General features: G+C 41.9%; 3 protein-coding genes across 4 annotated transcripts; 2 read left to right on the top strand and 1 right to left on the bottom strand.

Annotated features, from left to right (window-relative positions):
• Nucleotides 1-228: 228 nt before the first annotated feature.
• LOC306789932 (programmed cell death protein 10) lies at nucleotides 229-5,875 on the bottom strand. The gene is made up of 8 exons (XM_079286026.1): nucleotides 5,779-5,875; nucleotides 4,181-4,396; nucleotides 3,907-3,960; nucleotides 2,508-2,625; nucleotides 2,142-2,268; nucleotides 1,872-1,950; nucleotides 1,699-1,781; nucleotides 229-1,055 (listed from the first exon to the last, which is right to left on the bottom strand). Exons 2-8 carry the CDS (start codon nucleotides 4,268-4,270, stop codon nucleotides 974-976), a joined length of 633 nt encoding a protein of 210 aa, XP_079142152.1. The 5' UTR covers nucleotides 4,271-4,396; nucleotides 5,779-5,875; the 3' UTR covers nucleotides 229-973.
• Nucleotides 5,876-8,677: 2,802 nt separating this feature from the next.
• Nucleotides 8,678-22,186, top strand: LOC306790477 (inositol-3-phosphate synthase 1-A-like). Of its 2 annotated transcripts, none has more exons than XM_079286765.1 (11): nucleotides 8,678-8,903; nucleotides 13,290-13,412; nucleotides 13,512-13,673; nucleotides 14,689-14,818; nucleotides 15,170-15,363; nucleotides 15,709-15,858; nucleotides 16,452-16,670; nucleotides 20,045-20,209; nucleotides 20,309-20,422; nucleotides 20,956-21,173; nucleotides 21,339-22,186. In XM_079286765.1, exons 2-11 carry the CDS (start codon nucleotides 13,299-13,301, stop codon nucleotides 21,526-21,528), a joined length of 1,656 nt encoding a protein of 551 aa, XP_079142891.1. In that variant the 5' UTR covers nucleotides 8,678-8,903; nucleotides 13,290-13,298; the 3' UTR covers nucleotides 21,529-22,186. The 2 variants fall into 2 exon arrangements, with proteins under 2 accessions (XP_079142891.1, XP_079142890.1); XM_079286764.1 differs by lacking the exon at nucleotides 8,678-8,903 and adding an exon at nucleotides 13,042-13,182.
• An 864-nt stretch (nucleotides 22,187-23,050) lies between these two features.
• Nucleotides 23,051-25,124, top strand: tpgs1 (tubulin polyglutamylase complex subunit 1; the record flags this gene model as incomplete). Its single annotated transcript, XM_079286063.1, has 2 exons — nucleotides 23,051-23,388; nucleotides 24,482-25,124. 2 exons carry the CDS (start codon nucleotides 23,051-23,053, stop codon nucleotides 25,122-25,124), a joined length of 981 nt encoding a protein of 326 aa, XP_079142189.1.
• Nucleotides 25,125-26,848: the final 1,724 nt, after the last annotated feature.

The raw sequence follows: 26,848 nt of genomic DNA, 5'->3' as shown, positions 1-26,848 counted from the left end.
ATTTTTTTTAAGTTCTTCTCACCCATAAAGCATGTTGCAAGTAAATCAAGACTTTTGCTTTCTGGCTCATTGTCTCAGTAGAACTGTGCACTTAAAGTAAAACAATTCTATCAGTTTGTGCCTCATGGATTTGCATAACATCCAAAAAGCATAAAAAAAATAATGTTTAAACCGCTTTCTCAATTGACTCCACACATATTGGACTCGGACGCATTTAAAGAAAGCATCATCATTTGGAAACTATTTATTGAACATTTGCAACCAGATATCAGTTAAATACAGAACTTTCATTTCTCTCTCTACATCCCCCAACGGCAGGGACTGGCTCCGCTTCATGACACTGAGAGGAGGGAATGTTACAGGACTTGGTAAGGCGCACACTGTGCTGGAAGTCATTTGGCTTTGTGTCTTCTGATAATAAAGAGAAACAATATCCGAGTCTGCTTCTCGAATGTCCAACGCTGCGTCCTCTCCACAGCTGGATCCTGCGCATACACACCATGGCAAAATGACACAAATAGGAGCCGAGAAGAGAAAACCAGTATAGACGACTGAGACACACCCCTGCTGAATGCGGTCTGAGATGTGTAGCCATGATTTGAAAAGCTAAAAGTAAAATGATCAACATGAATATATTAGAAAAATGGCAATTAGTCTTTAATAAACACCTCGCCTCACCTACTCCCAACAAGACCAGGGTTATAAATTAAAACTGTCCAAATAAAATCAAATCAACCAAGACTTTGGGCCCATTCAGTTCCATTTCAAGACTGGAAAATCCTCATTGACAAAACAAATGGCACTTTTCAGTCTCTTGAACTGGAATCTAGAATATCGACTCCAATGGAATCGACCCCCAACCCTAAAATCAACTCTTTCTAATTTACATATATGGGTCAGGCGCTCTTCAAGCTTCCACCATCCTAGCAGTTGCTCCCCACAGGACAGGGGGACCTCTGTGGTCTCTTGAGGGCTAGGCCACGGTTTTGAAGGTCTGCAGTATGAGGTTGGTTTGGTGGATGAGCCGGTTTGCACTGATGAAGACATTTATTGCCCTGGGAACACACAAAGTTACAACTTGAGAAAAACAGACCGGAGAAGCTCATTGATGCCGTTTAAACATCGTAAACTATCAATGAGCAACATTCAAATTTACACATTTATTTAACAAATGACCAGCTGAGTCACTGCAAACAATCGGGTCCTTTGTTCTCCTTAAACCTCCATGGGTTATTGGTACAATGGAGGTGGATACAATGTAAACAAACATAGAAGATGACCTGTATACAACACGAACAACAGTTTACAGTCAGTTGGCTACTTAGCAACAACACTACACAGTTTTGTTTGCAAATTATGACGCTACCACCAGCCGGGGGAAACAGCTAGCCTGGCTGTGTGGAGAGGCATCTGAAAAGTTGACTATGCATTCCATCACATTTGTTTAATACATATAAAAACTAAAGTGGACTACTTCTTGGCAGTGAGTCTTGTTGTCAATCAGCTAAGACAACCAGACTCCCAAAAGGTCAAACTATTCCTTTGAAAACAACTTATGTTATTTCATTAGAATGGTCCTCAAATCAACTAACTGATACAAACATTTTAGCAGTAATAAACCAAGCAACATGGCTGTCTAGAAACGCGTGTTACTCTTCTTCTAACGCTCACACATGGGGGGGTTATGGGTACACTTACTTTCCGTCTTTGAAGTATGTTTTGAGGGTGTCGCTGAAACTTTTGGAGTATTTCACAAACTCCTTTTTCTGGTGCTCCAGAGCCTTAATAACGAACAAGAGAATAAACACAGAAACCTCGTAAAGAAACAAGGGAAAAGCGAGCAGCTTACACAGGTTTGTTTTTTTACTCACTCTGCGATTCTGGTACTGATATTTCTTAATGACATTGTTGACCGTGTCCAGGAGCTCTTTTATGGCGCTGGCTATGTCTCTGTAGGAAACCAACAGCAACACAAGAGACGATTTCACAACACAAATTCAACCAAGAGGTGTGACACTCGGTGATGTAAGAGACGGTAACATTGAGTGAATCATCGTAATAAGGCCAGCGCTGCGTTATTTGTACTATCGTCACCAATAATGGGTGTGTGTGTGTGTGTGTGTGTGTGTGTTTGCTCTCACTTGATAGTCTGTAGGAAGCGTACTCTGTCATTGATCTCATCAGGGATTTTGCTGAGAATGTGTTTCAGAGCTCTGGCCTTCTCATTTAGGTCCTGGAACTCCTGCTCAGGTCGGTCAATCATGAACTCTGCAGGGGGGGGGGGGGGGGGGGAGAAAAAAAAAAAAAAAAAAAAGTTCAGCACATTCCCAGAGACTCGATGAGTTATGCAACTGGACAGACACAGAAAACAAACCGGCTGGTAAAGTCAGGATAGAACAAAAGAATTGGAGAGAGGCCGGGCATACAGCTGCATCACTGTGAAACCTGGACCTCAGGGTTACAAAAGGCCATTTCCACCACAGCACCTCTCTCTCTTATATACGCACCGTCCACATCATCAGCAGCCATGCGCAGTAGGGATTCAGTGAAGTTGATTTGGACGTTCTTTTTCTCCAAGATCTTCATAATGATGTCCTGAGTCAGGCCAGGGTTCTCCCTCTCCGCCTGACAAAAGAGAATTGGGCAAGCGGGGGTGAGGAACAGAAGGAAGCAATTCATACATAAGACAGAGAACGCCTTCTCCGACCAAAGCAAGAAGAGGCTCCGAGCGGCAGAGAACACAGCTGGAACTCTGTTGAATGTCAGATGTCCGCTGTGAGCCGTTCAGACGAATGCACGAAAACTCTCCTCCTGAATAATTCAACCTCGAGTTTCGCAGCATTAGCGAGGTCATTCAGTGAGACGAGTGAACAAAAGGCGCACACGTGTCCCGGTAAAACAGCTGTACGGTGATCACATCTCATAAAGACAAAGCCGCTTCTCCTTCATTAATATTTAATCTGTGCTTGCGTTGAACGCTGCTGCTCATCAGCAGCAGCACAGAGGTAATCTATGTGCTTTTATTATTCCAGTGCAATCACAGCAGGGTATAGATAGATAGAAAAAAAAAAAGAGGATCAAGACATTAAGAAAGTCTCATCTGATTCAATTACAATCATGTGCATGGAGATGCTTAAGCATAATGAACTTCATATAAACCTAACAGTTTCTACATTGCTAATAACTAATCAAACCATGTCCTAGGGCTTCACAAATGTCTCCTTTAACTCTTCTAGAAAAAGGCCAATGTCTGTATGTTTTGGGCCCTCTCTGTATCTTCACTGTGTTGAGGAGGCATAGAAGGCACGAGACTAACAAGGAGTTGATGTGATAACAGAATGTCTCAGCTGGAGGTTGATTAACGATTGCGTCTTTCACAGCGATTCGCTGGTGAATCGGCAGCAACAGCGTGGCTCCCACCAGTGAGAGGAAATATAGGAACACAGAACAACGCTTTATTAAAACGTGGGTTTTATATACCTCCAGCCATCAATTCTGTTGGATACGATAACATTGAACTCACCAAACTAAGTGGTAAGATCTCTCAACGTGTTGTTGAGACAAAACATGTGATAACATCACATAAGGCTCTTGGAAATTCAAATGGGTGTTTCTTAATATTTGTGCTAATTCATAATTAAAACAATGAATCAAAAAAATAATCAGCAAAACAGTCGAGAATGAGAATAATCGCTAGCTGCAGTCCCGATTCGTTCACGTCAGTGTCCTTGAGGAAGAACATCAGATACATTTTAAATTCAATGTGTTTTTAAAAAAAGAGAAGTGGGGAACTGGGAAGCAGTCTAAATATAAACCAAATATATTATGACAGGAAAATGTGATGGGTCATGGGAATGATACTGTTGTGTTGTTATGTGTCAGGTCATGATCCATGCATAGCTGTACCTTTATGAAGGCTGCTCTGAGCGTCTGAGCTGCTGAAAGGTTGATCCTCTCCAGCTAATGAAACAAAAAAAAGAGAAAACACACGTTATCACAGCCAACTCTGGACAGGCTGGAGTTGTTTCAGCATTTATCAGTTGCACTTCTAGTTGTTTCTCCTTTTTTATCAGTCTAACACAAATGTAACTTAACTATAATCAGTCTGTGTATTTATATATATTTTAAATAATATCATAACATATTGAAAGGTGACTGCTGACAGCATTAGATGTTTTACCTCGTTGAAAACCGGGTACATCACGGCGTACAGAGTCATGGATACCATGGAGTTTGTCTCCGCTTCATTCTTCATCTCCTCCATTGTCATCCTCCAGGAGAGGAGCAGCTCTTGGTGAAAAGGTAGGGAGGAAACTGCAGCTCACACACACTCACACATACACTCACCCACTCACACACACTCTGAAAACCACACACGCTCCAGATTGGCAAGAGTCTGGAGAAAAGAAATTGAAAGAAAACAGCGGGGTACTGATTAAGCTTAGTTTGACTATATGGCAAGACATTGACTATTTAGGTGGTACAGTGTATTCTAAGAAGGTTCTTTTTTTAAATTTGGTTATTAGTGGGAACGCACTGATTTGATCAACTGTTTTAGTATTGCCGCTGATCCTGACTTGATGAAATGGATCGAGTACTGGCTATGATGTAAACAATCCACATGACATACAGCTCCTTCTGCAGTGTCATGATGAAATTCAGTGTTTCAGCTATCAGTTACATTCATACAGTCACAGATGGCTGCTGACTAGTGGCACATCGATCCCTGGCTTCATGTTGCGTGCCAAAACTAATTATACTTTGACTTCCACGCAGGGAGTTTAGGCAGGATCTGTATGCACTGAGCAGGTTATTACACAGTTATAAACATAAACACTCTTTGATGGACAAACCATGACAGTCATGAATCTGTGTTCCCTTAAACATACAATTTATAGCATTTCCCTACTGTTAATTTCTTGTTGCTTATCAGCTAACATATCCCGTGTAACTGATACCAACCAACACTTTATATCTAACCTCGTAAAACTTTACGTATCTTTCTAATAAGCAGGAATATGTGCCTTGGTGATTGGTTTAGGGGAGTGGCACAGTTATGTGTTACCTTGCTGGTGACAGCAAGGCCAATGTGACCAAACAGCAACTTAAATGTGTAGTTATTCGATTACATCAACTAAAGATTAAGGAAACAAGCAGTTATTGCAAGCAAGTCCTCCTTCCTATCTGTTTTGAATATCTATTTAGGCCAATTTAAAGAACAAGAAAACATTACTGACCGAGAAATAGTTGGCAGTGCAACTCTGCTTTTAGTTGTTAGCTCTTGTTAACTAGATTGTAAGCATTTGGGTATTTGACTAGCTTTACTGTGTACTTGTGTCATTCCTGACCTGTCTTATAAGATGTACAGTTAGATTACTGTTCGTTAGCTACAGTGTCTGACGCGATGGCTGGCTAACTGGCAGGCTAAGTTGACTAGCTAGACGGCTAAGTATACGTAGCTAACAAAGTAGCTGGTGTGACGTTAACTAACGTTTGGAGTTTTATTTAATGCAATACATTATCAAAATCAATTGTCAGAACAATAACGTGCTGTGTAGAGTGACAAATTGATCGCGATCTAACCGTAAAGAGACTCAATTGAGGCCTATGGCCGACCAAATTGATGATAGCAAACTGCTAGCAGTTAACAGCGTAGCTTACGTGCTAGCTACAGTAAATTGGAGATTTTTTGCTGATGAGCTAAACACGCGTCAACAAACTGCTTTGAAACCTGTGTGTAAGTCGGTATATGCGTGTCCAATGTGTACTTGTATCTACCTGTGGTCTGACTTCTTAAATCGGTTGGTTACGCCGTCGATTGCCTTTTAGCTGCTATGTTTTCTTTACAAGTTAAGGCGGAAGTTTTTTAGGACTGGCCAGAGCGTCATCTTCCGGTCCGGAAGGTATATACGTTGCTACGTAAACATACGTCCTCCAATCAGAGGGCGGATGGATATAGTGACTGGAAAGTCGTATAAAATAGTTACCTTTCTGTTACTGTATTCTTTTTTAGAGTCCCTGGGTCTAACAGTCCATTTTACAAAAAAATATACCCATGTTTTATTTGGCCAATATATGTAGGTAACTTACATATATGTCTGTTAATTGATAAATTATTCATTTTTCATGGAAAAATGTTGAATATTCTGTTTTCAGCCTCTCAAATGTGAGAAGCTCATTTTTTTCTAATATTATAGTATTTTAAATATATATTTGTTTTTTGCTATTCGGACAAAACAAGCAATGTGTATATGGGGCTCTGGGAACTTGCGGGAGGCGTTGTTTTTTTTTACAATTCATACACCAAAAGATCAATTAATTTATGTGATTGAAAATAAATGTAAGATTAATCAGTTGTGAAAACAATTGTTAGTTGCAGCTCTAGATTTTATTTTTAAGTACTTAAGAAGTAGCACACTGCAAACAGTTGTTTGATGTCCTCTGTGGTGTCTGGAGGGAGCTTCTAAGTCTGAGAAAAGTACCCTTTTAACCTTTAACCTTTTAACAAAAAGCCTGCATTACAAACTGGAGCTGGAGTTAAAAGATATGGGTTTATAGGCAAGAGGGCATGTGTATCAACCAGTTGGGTGATTTGTGAATATATATACAAAATATTTTACATGCTAATATGACTTATCTCAGCTAAAGTCTGTCATTCAAACCCACATTCACGAATCAATCTGCCAAACCTTTTATATGTTTTGGGTACAGTCACTTCATAATATATCATTTTAGGATAACAAAACTCAAAAGCCTAGAAGAGAATTAAAGGTTTGTTGCAGTAAATATAGCTCTGTCTGACCTGCTGAATTGGGCCCTGGTCAAATAGCATATTTTACCTAAAGCAGAAATATCCTACTGAAGTAGAGCAATTACGACTTTTGTCATGTGTCCATTTTGTCATGTGAGTGATATTGTTTATTTTCCCAAAATTGCCCCATGAACATCTCTTTATCGAATCTCTCTATTACAACACACGTCAAAGATCCAATCATTTTCTCAGAGGAATGTAGAGGTCATCTTCCACGCAATCAGCTCAGTATCTGGTTAGACTCGCTCTGATGGACCAGAGGAGGGCAGGCTCAGGGTGAAGCCTTCAGGCAATATGTCTAAAAGAATTCTAGAGAAGAAATATACTCTGTTTTTCATTTGGTAAAAGTCAGGGAAAGGCACATTTAATCTGTCATGAGGTGCATGTTGATATCAACTCGGGGGTTCGAGAAAATTGGGCCCTGATATGGGGTTGACCTCGGGGGTTGAAAAAAAATACGAAAAACAGAATGCGTAGCCACATCATCACACAGAGTGAATGCATTGTCTGTGAGATGGAGAGAGGTGTGTTTCTCCAAGACATCTGGATTGTTTCGAATCTACACATTTCACAATCGTACCTAAAACAAAACATTTACTACAGATCCTAATCTATAGATCCTGTGGTTTACTGTGGATCCTGTGGTGCGCTCTGTGCAATGCCTTGGCTACGCATTCTGTTGAAAGTAGTTTTTTCATTTTTTTTTTTTTTCAATTGATCAAATAATTTTACCGTTATTTATAAATTTGATGAAACACGTAATCGGCTCAGTAATAACCAACAGCCAGAACCAGCTGTGCAAAAGATAGACATAACATAAACGTAAGTAAAACATAGAATAAAGCATATAATCAAGTCACAGTAGAACATTATACAGCACAATGACATTTTCTATCACACACTGCGCAACAGCACACACCGCCTTTCTCAACACCCAAGTACCGGTACACAAGTACGGACTTGTCTACTTTTAGAGTCTGGACTCCAAGTACAGAGACCACAGTATGGACAATTGGAACAGCAGCTTACTTGATGACATCACCACCTCAGCTGGTCTTGCTAATGAGTTTAATCCGTTTTTATTTTTCTGTAAAGTATTTTTACAATCAAACTAAACATGACAACCCTGCTTTTTTGTTTTCATTTAAAATAAAAAATGTAATATTATTATACAAGTGTATTATATTATATTATATATCTATATATAGATATAATATAGAGATCAGATCCGGATTGCTGTATGGTTTGCCGACGAGGAAAACGCTACAGAGACGTCAATACCAGCGGCAAGTTTCAAAAAGACTCGCTGAGATCAGGCTGTTCTAGGCGGGCACCGTGAGCGCTGAGCCCCCGGTGCTGGCGGGGTTTACTGCCGAGATCAGGCAGTTCTAGGCGGGTAACATGAGCGCTGAGCCCCCGCTGCTGGTTTACTGCCGGTCCCGCTAGCAACACCTCACATCTCCGAAATCGTTGGAGCAGATTTGTAAATCGGCTGAATCTTGACAAACCGCCCACATATTTGATGCAACTAACTTATCGCCTAAAAACATCCTAAAATTACTTTCCGTGACTTAACAACAGTAGTATTACGAAAGTTTCAACTTCCATTTGTGTCCTTGTTTCCGGTTGTTGGTGCAAAATGCATTCTGGGATATTTGGCTGTCCCAAGTACAGACAAGTCATCTCCGATGCATCCCCGGTAAAATGGGCGGAGCAAGCCACATCCGGGCATTTTGTACCGTGCTTGGCTCGATGCGAACTTTGAATTGGAACAGTACTTGGGCTGAGACTGATGACGTTTCCTAAGTACACAAGAACACGTAACGTTACGCATATTGACAAAGACCCACCCCTCTGCCATTTTCAGACATTGTGCACGCGGTTTTCAAGCTCTCTTCATATTTCCGTGTTATATAAGGGCACGGAGCAGTCTGATTGGCACTTGCATTGAATACATCGTAAAACGGAGAAAAGTAATTTGAAGGCAGTGGTTGGATTCTACCCGGCATTTTTAAAGACAACGGGGACTTTCGTTAAACTGTCCACGAGACAACCCAGGGCTACTGCGAAGGCAAATTCTGACATATTTGTGGTGAGTGTTTCCGTGTTTGTTGTCATACATTTATTGACATATTACCTGTGTTTATACCTCAGAAATAGCCCAAGGTGGTCTGACAGGGATTGCTGGGAAACTATTAAGTTGTTGTCGGCTAGGGAGTCACGAAATGGTACTTTATCTAGCAAGGCCGAGATCCTCCTTGTGGCGCTGGCACCGCAGTGGCTAGTCCAGGCGATCCGGACTCAGACGTATAACTGATGGATAATTAAGAATTATACATTTTGGCGGAGTTAACCTGCACAGCTTTTCCAGCCGTTACGGCACTTGTTCATCAGTCCAGGAAACACACCGACCAATTAAATGCATTGTATATCATCTCACGTGACGCTACTCAGCAAATCGAATATCTCTATTCTGAAACGCAGTTAGAGTCGAGTGAGATTTGAACACAGGCCGGTGAGACTTGGAGCATGAGATAAGTGAGTCGGAGAAGCAATTTCACATGGCGTGTTCTAAAAAGAGAAAAGTGGACCGCGAAAACAGAGCTTTTAACAAAGGATGGACCTATTCTTATTTGTTCATTCTTCCTGCTGGCGCTACTCAACCACTCTGTCGCATATGTTCAGATACAATAATACTGAGACCATATACGCACATCTTTAGACCAAACACTCCAATCGGAACTGAGGGCAAGATGTTGAGATGTGTAGAGATTGTTTCTTGTAAAGTTCACTGAGACCGTTATGATGTGAAATGGATTTAACAAAAGAGAAGAAAAAAGTTCACACTAGTGTTATCCTCAAAATTTCTCATCAAGGAAAATGAGCAGAGGGGAGGGGGAGGATCCCCCCCCCCCCCTCCCCTCCCTCTGCTCCTCTGTCCCTCCAGAGTCTCTGAAATGTCTCGTATTACACATTCTTCACCACATTGATCAGCTCAGTGACTGGCTGAACCCTTCGGACTTCAGTCGGTCACGCCTTGACCAATTCCTCTCCCCTTCTTGAAGTCTGTGCTCAGAAACATTTCAGCAACATTCCCCTCTCTCTGAAGACTGTTTAGTTCCTGTTGAAGAATTTATTACCTTATTAGAGTGGTGTCATAAAGTCTCTGGTTTCTCTCACAGTGCACAATACATTCAGTGACCTTTCTCTTGGTCTAAAACTTCTACAAGTAAATATATTGTGACGCATAATATCCATCGCTAGGAGCGCTTTTAAACATAGATTTCTCACACCAGCCACACTTTCCCTTTTTCCTATTCATTCATTTTTCTAAAATCAAGCACTTTCTTTCACGATGCAAGCTTTTCAAAAAAAAATTGTATTTTAGTTTTAGATGGAGCCCTTATTTTACTTGAAATGAGAGAACATGTATTTATGTGTTCATAATCCATCCAGTTAAATTTGAAAACTTTATTATATATTGTATTTTAAAATATAATTGATGTGTACTTTCTTTATTTGATTTGACAGTTGTTGACTCCACAGATACATTGTTTCTACTACTAGGCTTCTTGAATATATATGTGGCGGCTGGCCAATAGAGGGGGGCGTGGCCCCACCTTAAGCGCCCTTCCTTGAGCCACAAAAAATATATATACAAATTGTCAATATTTGTGTTTTTGAAATATGGAATGTACCCAGTAATATTTGTAAAATAGGATATCTGCGCAAAATATATGCTTTTCCCACACGTCCTCTCCGCCTGTCTGCATGTCTTGGAGAAATGGCCCACAAGAGGCGGGTCTATGAATCTGTTTAGCCAATTGCTGATTAAAGATGTAAATGAGTGACCTACAATTTAGCCAATCAGCATCCTCAAATAGATTCACCTTGGGGCCAAAGTCGTACATGCGTAGCTTTTCTAGCAGCTGTACACCAGATAGGTTTGGCTAGCTGGATGCAGTGAGGCTAATAACTTATTTAGATTTTTAAAACAACGGGGACAGATCCAGCACGGACAGTTACAGGAGTGAGGGATGAGGAAGTAAGGAAACATGAGAACACCATGACACACATGGAGAACTCTGTAAGCACTCTGTATTAGGCAAAGTGAACATCTTTTCTTCTACATAGTTGTCCTCAGTCTCATCTGCTTAACTTGGTCATGGAGGCATCAACATATAATTGAGATGTTAAATGAAAACCCATCACAGCTTACTTTCACATCAGTATTCCTAATTACACTTCATGTTTACTTCTCTTGATCTTTACCTCTTATAACAAGGTCCATAGGGGCATCTCAATAAATAAACATTGTATTTTATTTGATGTATGTATGTATATATATATATATATATATATATATATATATATATATATATATATATATATATATATATATTATACTGAATTGCCTGTGAGGGTGATGTGAGGAATTTAAATATTAAATGCATTGTTGGTATGCTCAATAGCACCCCCTAGTGGTGGTTATTAAATGTCAAAATATGTTAAAATGTCACAATATATTTACTTATGGAATGTATTATATGTTTACTGATCGAGGATATTATATGTCTGCAATAAGTTTACTTGTAGAGGTCTTAAAACATAATCATTGAATGTATTAAACTAAAAGTATAGTCACATGTAGATTGAGTGTTTTGAGACGGGGAGAGATAAGGATTTGAGACAAGCTTTTCAGATTGACGACCACTGTCATATATGTAGATAGGATCAGAGACATCGTCAACACGAAGTTGACAGAGAGGAGCCTGGACAGCTGACTAGCAGGTCAAAGGGCAGGACGAGTCCGAAGAATGTCAGCCAATCACTGAGCTGATAGACATTTGGTTGATAAGACACTGGTTTTTCAGGACAAGAATCAGGTCACTTGGGACCTCTGGGAAGCTAACTAGCTGAGCTGGACTGTGTGGGGGAATTTCATTTGATAGTAATTCAGTTTGTAACTGTTTTAGCTTCTGTTAAATATTAAATACTTTTGATCATAACTTGGAACAGTTTTTTGGCACGGCTGGGAGGCATGCGGTGTTCCACAGTACCGAGAGGTTCTGGACTCAACAGTGACAAAAATAAGATGTCCTGACGTGTTCATCAAAGTGTTAATTACTTATTTTTTTTCGTGTTTGAAGAAATGTTAAATATTTAACTGCAAAGTATTAATGTAGTCATTTACAACAATCCGCTAAAAATAATGAAAATAAATCATGTTTTATTGTCATTTAAAAGTATATCTATTAAATAAAAAGTCCACTCCAAAAATGTCTGAAAATGGTCTTGGTTTGGTTTAGCTTGTAGAATTTTGGGACAGTTGAGCCCAGAACACATCAGTAATGTTCAATTGTGTCATTGAGGCCTTTCAACACCATACACCCTCCCCAAGGGCGGCCAGCTGCGGGATGATCAGCCCTCAGCTTGTGTGCCGTGCCGAGCTGTCTCCGAAATTGACAACATTGAGACTGGTTAACAGGTGGGGAATCTCAAGTGGGTTATGCTGACATATTTGGAGCACAGCATGGGCCATTCCGCTTGATCCAAATCCACTGGCTGCTTCTTTCAGCCGCCTCTGAGACTGCCTTGATGGTCTGCCGCAGAGCCTGACGTGACTTCCCAGCTCTTTCAACAGTGATGGTCGAAGAAGCCACAAATCCTCTGCATCCCACTTCAACTCGACAGTTTTTTTTTGTGTTCCAGCCACGCTGCTTTGCTTCTGCTGCAAGCTCTGCATAGCGTAGCTTCTTATAAATAAATAAATAAATAAATGTGGGCCGATGGGAGTATGTTAGCAACAATAGTTGACGACATGCGATTTAATATTAATCCATGTACACAGCAATAATTAACTTTTTGATTAATCTGTGGATTGTTCGATGCAATAAAGTTCAAAATCAAAGTCATTTTTGTGTGTGCAGAAAATCCAATTGTAACAACACTCAGGTAATGCGGCTCCCGAACGAGTGCTGCTCGCTTGCCACTGCTGTGACACCTGACTGACGCTTGCCACTGCCTATAGTCACACTCGCTGCCTCGTACTTGTTCATGCCGGGATAGCTAAACCAGGAAACGTGCTGTGACCCGCCTTACTCTGTCTCTGATTGGCTAATACTCGTTACCTTCTTTGCTTGAAGTCGTTAGGTTTCGGCATGTATCACGAGGAGCCAGTGACTGAGCAGGGCGGGTCATTGTTAACGTGGCCGGAAGCGGATGTTTGTTGTAGTTAGTTGTGGCGTCTCTCAATTCAAGGAAGTGCTTGGAATTGTGTAAATGTATCTGGGACAGCACTTTGCGGCAACATATCACGTTACCTTGATAAAACATTTACTTTTATCATGTACCTCAAAGTCAGTGATTGGGTGAGTGTTGACATTGGTATGGAGTCTGTGTCATACCACATAGCTCAAGACCGTTTCCCTACCGTCATCTAATATGTGATGAGTGTTCTTTGTTTCTCTCTTCGCAGACTACAGCCATGTCTGTCAACGTTCAAATCAACAGCCCTAATGTGAAGTACACAGATACACACATTGTGTCTCAGTATCCCTACGAGACCACATCAGTTCACAGAGATGGGAACAAAATAACAGTACGTGGACCTTTCTGACATTTCTGTGTGTACAGTATATGCATCTGGGTGTGTCATTTGTACAGTGTCCTTCTAATTCTGCTCCTTATTGGGGAACAGGTGACCCCCCGCACCACCGAGATGACATTTCGCACAGAGAGAAATGTGCCCAAGCTGGGTGTGATGCTGGTGGGCTGGGGAGGCAACAATGGGACCACAGTGACTGCAGCTGTACTGGCCAACAAGCTGGGCCTCACCTGGACAACCAAGACTGGCGTGAAGGTGAGTGACACAAACACTGGAGGAAAAGCCGCGTGATCCGTCCTCTTTGTTTACCTTTTTTTTTTTTTAATGTCTCCATGCGTCCGCTGGTTACCCCGTGTTTCACGTCACATTGCAATGATTTGTGGGTAATTCCCTGAGGCCAAGTCAGCATACCATGCTGACTTTCGGAAAGGGCTCAAAATGTCTGCAAGAGAGCCTCAAACACTTGACGATTTGACAGTGGGACAGCCCTAAACCCTCACGGACTTCGTGGGAGCGCGCCTCAAAGTCCGTGAGTCCGTAAGGGGGGGGACGTTGGGATTGGGCCACTGAAAAGTCTCATGTTTCACATTCTTCACCACATCGATCATCCGATAAGCTCCTCCTGGCCTATGACCCCTTGGTCTGGTACGACACCCCTCTTTGCAGCCAGCGTTCACCATCCCCCGCTCTTGGCACAGACTGCACTCATTACCTTATTTAGTCATGACCTGGAAACTCTTCTCTCACAGACACTTAATACATTCAATGACTGTACTTTTTGGTTTAAAACTTCTACAAGTAAACATATTGTGACAGAATATCCACCACTAGGAGTGCTTTTAAACATTTACATTCACAGTTTACATTCATTTCAGTATAGTGCAGAAAAACAACAAATGTTTACGTTACTCTTTACTACCAGACCATAATGGCACTAGGGAGCAAAGAGAGAACCTGCTTGTCCTGTTTTATAAATGTAGCCTACTATATTTCCCCGATACAGTGGTAAGACTCATTATAAGCTGGTTATGCTGACCTGTTCAGTAGAGAGTTAAGCCCTTCTTAACAAACTCTGGTCTTGGGGATATCTCCTTATATGGGCATACATTGTTACCTCTATGAGCTGCTTCCTGTGATTTCCATTTTTGACATTTTTCTCTGGTTCAAAGGATTTAATTCAGTTATAATAAACCTTAAACACACCAGAAAAAAAGTCTGTAGAGGGAATGAAATCTGTGTTTTTCTCTTCTCTTTCTCCCACATTCTGCAGAAAGCAAACTACTTTGGCTCCCTCCTGCAGGCGTCTACTGCTTGTCTGGGTTCAGGACCCGAGGGCGAGGTCAATGTGCCCATCTGTGACCTCCTACCCATGGTGCACCCTAATGACATAGTCTTTGACGGTACGGACAGTTGCAGATACTTTGCTCGAACCCTAACCTCTGATACAGAAACGGAGAAGTGTGTGTGTAATATAATAGCGCAAGTGAGCTGTTAACAGCAGTGTAAATGGCAGGGAAATCTGACCCCAGGGCAGCTTCTAGGAGAGCCTCTCCATGAGGTGAAGATGGTCAGAGATGTGCTCCAGTATGGTGTCCTCAGTCTAGTCTGACACTTCATAAGGGAAGAGCTTTAACAGGCAAGCTGTTTATAGAGCTGCTGTAGTCTATTATAAGATGAAAGTGTTGACCCGCATAGGTCAGCCTCTGCCCTTTTCTGGAAAATGATTTATATATATATATTTGTGTTTTTAGGTTGGGATATCTCTTCAATGGATCTTGGCAGAGCGATGGAGAGAGCTCAGGTGCTCGAGTGGTCGTTGCAAGAGCAGCTGCGGCCACAGTTGAGCCGCATGAAGCCCAGACCGTCCATCTATATCCCAGAATTCATCGCTGCAAACCAAGAGAGTCGGGCGGACAACGTCCTCACTGGAAGCATGGCGGAGCAGGTAACACTTGGTCTCCTGAGCAGCAGGTTTAAGAGGGCCGGAGTCTCTGCTCCATATATCCATAGGCGGGCGACTGTGGCTAAGTGGAGAGCAGGGCCATCCTTCAATCAGAGGATCGGCGGTTCGATCCCCGGCTCCGCTAGTTGCACGTCGATGTGTCCTTGAGCAAGACACTTAACCCCAAATTGCTCCCGTAGCTGTGCCTACGTTGTGATAGAATCTGATTGTAAGTCGATTTGGATAGAAGCGTCGGCTAAATGACTGTAATGTAATATATTTCACTTCAAATTCATTTTGCTTCATGTGTCATTTTAATCTGGCTTAAAAGAGTAAATTGTCTTCCAGGTGGAGCAGATAAGAGCTGACATAAGGGAGTTCCATCAGTCGAGTGGTGTGGACAAAGTCATTGTGGTGTGGACCGCCAACACCGAGCGCTTCTCTGATATCATACCAGGGGTCAACGACGAGGCAAAGAACCTGCTCGCTGCAATCCAGGTGAGAGCAGGAGCCGAGAACAGAGTTTGTTTGGAAAACGTACAGATTCATGAAACGTAGCTTTAAAATGCAAGCTCTCAAGACACAAATCCTTAAATTGGTTTCAGTAGAGACTCGGTATGATAATTAACTTTTACTTGTCCTACAAACCATCCTAAACTGTGATGGTGGCCAGTAGTCATGACTTCGACTTTAATTTCCTCCTAATGCCGAGGACCAAACGGTAATCCTCCATCCGCTTAGAGATTCATAAAGCTTAGAGGATGAGAAGATTAGCTCTCCTAACACTTCACTGTGGATTTGTAGATGAATTTCCATAATGAGTCAGCTATTCCTTTTTATATCGGATCAGGGGAAGAAAATTATGATTTTCCCCTCACGGGTGAGTTTATATTTTATCTCCCGTCTTCAGCAATAGTCTATTTCACAGCCTTGTGATCTTCAGCGAACAGCTCAATTTTAGATGGGCATGAAGTTGACAATGAAGTTGTGTTATGGAGATGATGTGAAGAGGGTCTCGGGGAAATGTGAGTCATGCTGGAATATGATGATGCACTCAGTAACGGTTATAATCTGTTTACTACATCCATTAGGATGGAGCAGCAGAGGTCTCTCCCTCCACTCTGTTTGCAGTGGCCAGCATACTGGAGGGTTGTGCCTTCATCAACGGTTCTCCGCAGAACACCTTTGTACCGGGGGCCGTCGAGCTGGCCGTGCAGCATGGGGTGTTCATCGGAGGAGATGACTTCAAATCCGGTCAGACCAAGATTAAGTCGGTGCTGGTGGACTTCCTGGTCAGCTCGGGTATCAAGGTGAGAAAATGGACACACAGATACAGGAGCGGACTGGGGGAAAAAAGTGGCCCGGGAGTTACTGTCAGACCGGCCCACTCAATACACGGCGCGTTGCCCACTCAATGCATCGCACGTATCGACCAGTCAGTGGCCTACTTGGAAAAATACCCATACACTTAACATTATTTTGGATGATTACAAAGAAATTACATCATATGTTGTTTTTTTTTAACATTTGGATCCACCAATTTGCCCAGATGGACACATTGAATAAAATGATACTGGCTGTTGTAACACTCCGGTATAGTTTGCTAGATGAATATGCTGAACTCTGGGATAGTATCAGATGGTTATACGCAGTGGCGCTGGTGCACATGTTCTAGGTAGGGCTGTTTTATATTTCCCTTTAATAACTTGAGGGTTACCGTAATAATTCCCTTTAACAGGAAATGATACAATCTAACTATATTCAGGTTACCTTTAATTCAAGTTCGCAACACACACAATTTGGAAAAATGAAATGAAAGAAAACCCCTCGTTGCTGGCAGGATGTCGCCTGAAGCGTGGAAGTCCAAACTCTTAGTCCGCTTCACTCAAGAGAGCAATAAGGTAAGTGTGGTACCTTAGTTAATGCTGCTGATAAATCGGTATTACATTACTAATCCCCCCCCCCCCCCCCCAAAATAAAATAACAGTAATATGATAAATAAAAACATAAATAAAAAAATATCTACATAAAAGGCTGTAGTGATCTAGAATTAATTGTGGAAGGATAACATATAGCAGATATGTCACTATTGTGGACGTTTGAGTCTGTTCCACAGCGAGGAGGCCAGAGCACGTGTCCGGCTGCTTTGTACAGTCGACACGCTGCAACAATAAATCTACCAAAACTGGTTTACAATTAAAAGGAATTTAATCCCACTGATGCAAGTACAGTATTTACAGTGAAGTACACTATTTCCATGAAATATTAAATCAATAAAACCCGTTTGCAAAAAACTCAACTCAGCTCCTCAGGTATAAAACCCGTCGGTCCTCTGAGAGCCATCACGTGAGAGAGAAAAAGACTTTAAATTAAACCACCCACATCCGTTCGAAACACCTCCTCTTCCGTTTATCCCAATTCCTATTGGCTAACTTCCAGGAGTGTATTCTGTCTGTCTGGCTTTCTGTCCCTGAGTTTACTAACACATTCAATGACCGTCAGTTATGGTTTAATCCCTCTATGATAATCCTTCAGTATAAACGTTAAACTTCTGCAACTTGGCAGAAGCTTCATGTCTTTTAGCTACTAATCCTAAAACACTTTATGTTTATCTTAATTATGCATTCCCAATACACTTATGATTATGACTAATTATGAATTCTTAATTATGAATTATTAAACACTTTCATTATATCTACTAAACACACAGTTCTATGCTCAAATTTCTTACACTATCTATATGTGGCATTCTAAATGTGAAGAGGCGGGGTTTAGGCGGCTTGTCTGTAGTTCTGATCAGAGACGCTCCGTGAACTACTATCGACCAGAATGCCGGCGCCGGCGCTGAATCTATTTGAGGACGCTGATTGGCTAAATTGTATTTCACTCATTTATATCTTTAATCAGCATTAAAGCATCTTTGGGGCAGATTGCATTCTGGGTGTGTGATTGTGTGTGTGTGTGTGTGTACAGGGGTGTTGCGCCGGCTCGCAGATGGAAACCACGAGTGTGAATACAGATCGCGAGGAGTAGTATAAATCTTCGTCAGTGACTATGAGCTTTAAGTATTGGAGAAAATTTAACGTGTTCTGTGAAGCATAGAATTCAGTCGGGGTCGGCGATCTCAGAGCGAGGGCCGGTTGATGATGGAGGTGGTCCGGTATTGGACCGGCCCAGACCCCGCCGGCCTACCGAATCCCGGGTATCCCCGATGGCCAGCCCGCCCCTGCACAGATAGATGGTACCGGTCTGATACTAACCACACTGAATCACTACTAACATGGTTATAGTATACTAGAAAAGCTAAGAACACTGAAATCTAAGACAAGAATTAAAGTGAGAATCCATTAATGTGAGAAATTGTCATCTATTGTCCTTAACTGGATCAAATGATACTGGTCTCATAAACCACTGCTTTTTACACTTATAGGGATCAAATATTTTATAGGCAGAATTAGGATTATTTTCCAAAAAAAAATAAAGTATAGACTCAAAATAATCCCTCTTAATCATCACTTATGACCGACTATAAGAGTGTGGCAGTGTCTGCCTTTAAACGTAAACCCTTGGTTCGTGTAAGGATTAACATAACCGGGGGAAAAAAAGAGGAAGAGCAACAATGTGATGGTCCTACCAGAAAATATGACAACTTCAAACTTACCAAACCGGTATACCGGTTTTAATTTCTCGTATGATATGAATATGAATACGAAACAACTGCTGTCACTCTTCAACAGGCGGCAAAATATATTGTTCGCCGCTAGGAGCGCTACAGTCGGCGCTAGTTGGTTTAACTGTATTGAGAAGGACCTCTAATCGTGGTTATAACTTTATAACACAACAATTAATAACCCACAACTAACGCTCTTTAACAGGGTAGAACACCACGACACAACAGTTTGTGACAAATAAACAAATTGTAACACTAATAATTGTACATTTATAAAGTTTCACCACCGAACGGCATGCTGGGTACAGCTAGCCCGCTAGCACAACAGTCTGCTAACAGCTGGGAGAGGCTCCGTCTCTACATTAACGTTACATTAGAGAACAGAACAGAGCGATGCAGGATGAACAAAGACAGACCGGAGATGCACTGATAGTCTGTGCCCAAGAGAGGAGCTGGGTCTGCTGTTTGGAAGTGTTTTTTGGTTTTAAAAAATTCGATGTTTTGCGAGTTTGTCCAGCCACTGCTGTTGCAGCTGATGGTAACACGAGCAACTTACCCCATCACCTCAGCAGAAAACATGTGTTGGAATATCAAGAGTGCGATGACGGCCGTCGGATTCGAGGCCGTCAACCAGTAACGTTAACGCGAGTGGGTCAGACATCGCTTGAAGAGTCATTTGCTCGAGGCAGCATATGACAAGAAAAGCAAGCGGTGCAGCGACATTACGAACGCAATAACGATCCATCTGTGCAAGGACATGGTCCCGACAGTCGAGAAAGACGGGCTCAGAGCAATGATTAAAACACTGGATTCAAGGTACGTCTCACCGGGGTGAAAATACTTCAGTCAAACTGCTATCCCAACATTATAGGAACAAACGAGCAAAGCCTTGATATATGATGACATTAACATGTTTTTATATTCTATGTACTTCTGACAGTAGAGTAAGCCACTATAAACCTGTATGAAAAACAAAACGCCCTGATACAATGATTGAATAAGTTTCCTCGACAGCCGACCGCCATCGTCAGCTACAATCATCTTGGCAACAATGATGGGAAGAACCTGTCGGCTCCTCAGCAGTTTCGCTCTAAAGAGATCTCCAAGAGCAACGTGGTGGATGACATGGTGAAGTCAAACTCCATATTGTACCAGCCTGGAGAAAAACCTGACCACTGTGTGAGTGACTCACACACGGCCGGATGATGAGATACACATTGATGTTTACTGACAACAACTTGTCAGATGTTTGAAACTGTCTCTGTGCTGTCATTTCAGGTCGTGATTAAGTATGTTCCCTGTTTGGGAGACAGCAAGCGGGCCATGGATGAATACACTTCTGAAATCATGATGGGAGGGACCAATACTATCGCTCTGCACAACACCTGTGAGGTCAGTGGTCACTACATCTAGTTCTGTGAAACATGCGGCTGAAAAAGGCAAATCTAGCAGATTAGAACTATTTCCAGAGTCCAAACTGCTAATTGCTTGTTAAACACAACGTTCAGATCTCTTCTTCTTCTTCTTCTTCTTCATCTGACAGTAGTAGTAGTGGTGGAGGAAGAGGCTCGAGCGTGCCAGAGCTTACTGTTCATCCTTCTTAGTGCCGAGGCTCATTTAAAGAGACTTCTTCAGGTCATTGATGCAGTTGTTTCATGTTTCACTGGCCTAGCTGCTTAAGTCCACCACCATTCCTACACATGAAATCACTATCGTTTGCATTAAAAGCCTTTCATGTGTCGAATTTGAAAAGTTTTGATTTGGCGACTCCTAGTGGTCGTATTAGAAAAAGACACTGGTATTGTTTAAATGCGATTCCTGCATGTACAAGGAACTGCATTGTGTTTTCCATGCATTAATTAATGTGGGTTGGCCATAACCTTCTCACTCTATAACACATTCTCATCTTTCTGTCTTTGCAACAGGACTCTCTGCTAGCCACCCCAATCATCCTGGACCTGGTGATCCTGACAGAGCTTTGTCAGCGCATTGCTATCCGACCCCAGGGGGAGGAGGACTTCCAGTCCTTCCACAGTGTCTTAGCACTGCTCTCCTTCCTCTGCAAGGCCCCCCTGGTCCCACCTGGGGCACCGGTCATCAACTCCTTCTTCCGCCAGAGGGCCTGCATAGAAAACGTCATGAGGTGGGGGACAAGGCTTGGGTTTCTTAACCTAGTTTACCACACACTTTCCCCAAAGAATGCACATTCAACGGAAGAATTGTAATTTGAAGGACTTTTCAAGCCTTTCATGCAGGTGTGTCATTGGTGGCAGAAGTTGACAACAGTCTCCTTCCTTTTCTTTTTCAGAGCGTGCCTCGGCCTGCCTCCTCAGAGCCATATGCTGCTGGAGCACAAGCTGCAGAGAGACTTCCTGCCTCCACATCCAACCTACGTCGATGGCAGTGGGGCTGCTTTGAAAATGGGTTCCCTCACCAACGGGAGCCATACACCTTTAACAAATGGCATCCATGTCGACGATGCAACTTATGCATTATGATTGTAAACGCAACACAACAGCCCAAGGTGGAACTTTAACTTTACGCAATAGTAAACTTGATACCTGAACTATCTCATTAATCTATCATTGACAAAAACACTGTTTTGCAGAGTAAATTTAACATTTAAAAATCAAGAGTTCAGCAAGTCTTGGCCTATTTAAAAAAAAAAAGAAGTGTGTGATGCTTCAACACTTGATTATCATACATGTCGTTGGCCTCTTTAGTTACCGAGCATCAACAGCAGAGGCCCATAAACTACACTACTCTCCACAAAGCGTAGCGTTGGTCAAAGCAGGCAATTTTGTTCAAATGTTTTTTTTATATGTAGAATCAGCCACGTAATCTTTTTTTTGTTCTAGTGTCGTTATTCAACGAGTCCTTTGTGAGCAATGCACATGTAAAACACTGTTGTATAGTTACTGGAAATAGGTCAATATTAAATAAGCACATGTGGTGCAGCTCTATTTAACTGTTAAATGCTTTGTTTGTTGTTTGATGAATGAGCGGTATCTTCTTCACATTATTTGTGTTATTGTTTATCACTGCCTTGTGTTTTGGTTTGAGGCTAAATTAGAAAAAATGGGGATGAAGACTTTGTAGTAACCTGGGTTTTTTAATATACAATAAACCTTGTTTGGACCGAACATATATGATGGATTTGTGCTTGTCTTTTTTTAACTCCTCTGCTCCCATTAAGCCATCTATCAAAATTCAAATAAGCATTATTTGCCTGAACGGTAAATAGCTATTGTTGCAAAAGCAAGTACATGAAACCATATAAAACATGGTGATTAGAAACAAGAATATAAGACCAATGCCATTTTAATCAATAGCAGATATCAGTCAGAGGAGTCTCTAACTAACTCATAAACTGGACAGTGTGTGAGTGTGTATTTGACTAAATTGTGTATTTCAGCACAGCATCGAAAGCTGGCTATAGCTTCTACATATCTCATCCTGAAAGTAAGCTATCAAAAAAGTATTAGAATGGTTTGTTGTGAATCTTGGGTGGCCTATTGTACCTGTGCTAGTATTAAAAAAACAAAAAAAATACATTTGGGTTTCAGGTGAGTGGGATAAGGCTAGATTACCAACAGGTGAAAGCAGCAAATTGCTCCAGAAGTGTTGGAGAGTAGGCTTTGTACTACAACACATTTCAGTTTTGTGCTTATTCCATATGCTTGAATCAATGTGTTACACTTCACAGTAAAATCGTGGCCAGATATTTGGCTATTTCAGCAACAAACTAACTACTTGACGCACGCACACACGGCAGACAGCGTCCCCAGCAACCAGCACGACAGAGCGGACTGATTTTGTGGAAACACGTCTTTTGTGTTTGGGGGCTTTCAGCTGTTGTAAATCATCGGATGGCTTTTTGTAAATCATCCAATGATTTTTGCAACATTTTCTAGCCATATGGATGAATAAACATAGACTTACGTAAACCGTTTCCTGTCTCTCCCGAGCGGTGTTGAATCACTTCCGCTGCCGTTGCTGCGACACGGGACGTCATCAGCTATGGCGGACAAGGAGAAGCGCCGGTCCGGGGCTACTCCTCCAGGGATGCCCGAGGGCAAAGCCACCAAATCGGTCAGCGACAGGGAGTTTCTGTCGCAGGCTGGAGTGGGAGAGCTGCTCCGCGGAGCCATCCTGAAGATGGTGGAGGCCAGATCGGACGATCCCATCGGGTTCCTCGCTGACCACTTCTGCAACCTCGCCTCCGCGTCAGAGACCGGCACAGCTGGATGCAGCGACGGGGATCATTTGAACAACGGCCCGCTGAGCGCAGGCGCGCAGGAGCAGCAGCATCTCAACCGGGCGCTGTGGCACCTGAGGCTGGCGCACCACTCCCAGAGGTCTGGACACATTTCAGAGATATACGGTCCTAAACCAGACCCCTTTGACATGACTTGTGCCCTTTGAACCGACTATTATTATAATGGGGCCTGTGATCAAACCCTCATTATGTCCTCTCACTGTACCTACACACTTACATTAATCAGCTGTTACTTGTATGTTATATATAATATAATATGTATATTATATATTGATATATCTAAAGGATTTGATCAATGTATGATTATTATAGCCCTGGGTGTTTTAGAATAACTCACAGTACCATGTCAATAACATGCAGGCCGAGCCACAATGATAATGGTGCCACAATACAGCATTTCTATGCTGCACAATGTGCCGTGGACAATGGGACTGATAACAAACTGCAACAGGGTTTAGGCTTATTGTAACTAATGGCATATTATTGGTTGATTAATGATTTGCTTATGCTATGAGCCATTTAATAAGAACAACAGTAGGGTTGCCAGGTTGTGGCTGTTTGTCCTCTTTCGGCACTTGATTTGTCTTAATTACTCATCAGGAAGACAACCCCCCAATAGATTGATTGACCTCTGATCTTCTGTAAAAGAACTGCAGAGCATCTTGACCACATTACCTTTATTAACTATTATTTCAAACGTACAACTGCAGACTTATCTGAAGAACCCTTGACAGAAAGTGATACAACCTTTATACGACTATTAAAGACTTAATTATTAGTCACTCAACAGCCAAATGAAGTTGATCTTATTAATGGTTCTATAAAGCATGAATGAACAATTAAATAGCCATTAATACAGCCATTCCAACATAAACCCTTTATAAATGACATGGTAGAAAGTTGCACCACATCTGGTATCTCAAATCCTCTGTAACTATCCTGTAAATATTACTGGGTCAGTTCACCCAAATTACAAAAGAACATATTTTCACAATTGCCTCAAGAGATATAGAGCTATACAGGCTATACTGGTACTATTTAACCATGTTTTGAGATATTTGTATCTGAGATCCATGGAATTCACTTTGTTCATTGACAAATAACAAGCTTTTCATTCTAACTGCCGCAGAGAAAACACTCATTTACTTTCCCTTCTCTCATTTTAAACCCAGATCAGCCTTCAGCAACAATGTCCGTGTGGCTTATGACCTTTTGAACCTCAGACGTTCAGGTGAGGCTCCTGAGGCCCCTGATTGCTCCTGCACTGACAGCCCGACAGAAGGAGGAGGAGGAGGAGTGAAGGGAGGCCTCTACACACAGACTCTGCAGTGCCTGTGCAGTGAGGGTGGGGTCCCTGCCTCCACCTCCGCCCCACTCCTCCAACGCCTCCATTGCCAAGACCACGAGGCCGTCCCTTATGACATCTTCCGTCACGGTGTGCTCACATGTGCAGTTTTCTCAGACTACATCCGGCAGGCTCAGAGGCTTTACGCTGAAGTGTGCTGCCCGGACGAAGGGCCTGCCTCGCGGGCGCTGTGCCTGGCCGTGCTGGGGACCTTAAAGGAAGCCCTGGAGACTTCCCAAGGCTGCGAGGCAAACTGCTGTGATAATGCGAATACTAAAGTCAATCCCTGTCTGGAGGCTAACGTGAAGGCTTTACGCTACCTGGAGGCCAGTGCCAAGATCTCTCCAGACAAGTTAGGTCAGGCCATGGCTGGAGCGCAGACACGGGGCCCGGGTGGTAATATGGACGCAAAGGAGTTTGAGAACGCAGCGGCAGAACTTTTTATCACTCGAGTGAAAGTTGTGTCCTAGGTTTCTTGTCTATTTCCACATAATTTATGAATGTAACACAATCTAAAGTATAAAGTAAATAAATACCTTCTGTGTACAGTACCTCCTCTAACCTCTAACCTACACTCACAGATATTACCTCCTAGACACTACCCAAATTCTATTTTTTTTGGAGTACACTAGAACATATTGTTTGTTTATTGATCTCATTAAAGTGGAAGAGATAAGAAATCAGCATCTGCTGTGACTAAGTGAGCAGCTACCGTGCTATGGAAAGGACTTACTAAATGTTTTCCTTGAGATCAGCATTGATCTCGACAGTTTCCATAAAATGCTCAGATTAGAAAGTAACACTCTGTTCTGATCTATTTCTAATGCAATCCTTGTAATACATCCAGTTTTTTTGATGAGAGGGATGTTTATTAGGACCTCGCTGTCCTCTTGCAGGCTGTAGATTGGGACGCTGTTGTATTGCAGTATTTAAGTGATATATGCTATCCTTGTGAAGGCATTTTATCAGAAAACATTTTGGGGGGAATAAACATGCAATGTTCACTGATTTCTTTTATTTATTTGAACGTCTTATCTCGAGCCTGCCATTAAAGAGAATGCAGAGAAAGTGCTCACAGCACATATTTCCAAACAATGACAAAAGGCAGACAACAATAAGAGTCATAATAAATAAAAAATCTTTTAATTCTCTTCTCCTTGTGCTGGAGTCACTGACGCATGAGCGATGACTCAGAAAAGGTCCAAACACCAACGATGGACCAAGGAGGCCATAACTCTTCCTCAGCAATAGTTGTAAAAGGATTAAAAGACTGCGGGTTTGGTCAAGCTAAAAGAGACAGAGCAGAACTACATCTACTCAAGGAAAAAATATTTCAACTACATTTAAGCATGTGAAGCAAGTCCTCACTAAAAGTTCAAATGTAGTCATTCAAAAATACATCTTTTGACTGTAAATCACTCTGGCAGTAGCCTACATAGAGACAATCTAAAAACCATTAAAACATTATTGTATAAAATGGGCTAATTTATTTGACATAATCTGACAAATGTCTCACACTTTGAGTAATGCAACCACTACCTCGTTTCAGCCGCTAGATGGCAGCACCACTCTGGTTCATAGTCGGGTTCATAAACAGGAAGAAGGCGGAAGTACACCGGTTTACAGCTTTGAGGTGAAATGACAGCAGCGTTGCCTGCATTAGCGCCTGAGTCGCTTGATGAACGTCACTGTGATCCTCGTAACTCAATGTTAACTGGCGTTCTGCCTCCTGTTTGAACTTGTCAACATGGAGGAAGAGGAGCAGCTGCGGTCTTTCATGTTTTTGATAACTTACATGCTGCTGAAGCGCAGGAGAGACTTAAACAACGCAAACATTCAGAGGCGCAGTGAGATTCAAAGACGCATCAGACATCGGCAGTACTTCTTCCAGAGACAGAGAAGGATGCTCATGGTCAGTCCCTCCCTCCCTCATATCCCAACATAATCACGGCCATGCATATAAATACTGCTGTATGTTGCCTTAATATATCAGGTGTACTTTATTTTACATTATCAACACTAAAATATCTAAACACTGTATTTGTGGATTATATAAAACACAATTATATGCGAGTCATTTTAGTAGGAGAACCATAGAACTCCCCCTCCAAAAAAAACAGAATAATAATAATTTATATTTGCACTGTATGCAATGATAGAGCTATAGTTTTTAATTTGACCAACCATAGCAGTT

This window comes from Melanostigma gelatinosum (genome assembly GCF_949748355.1).
Source record: "Melanostigma gelatinosum genome assembly, chromosome: 16".
NCBI lineage: Eukaryota > Metazoa > Chordata > Actinopteri > Perciformes > Zoarcidae > Melanostigma > Melanostigma gelatinosum.
Note: the sequence above shows the minus strand (reverse complement) of the source record. Positions and strands in the feature narration are given on the sequence as shown.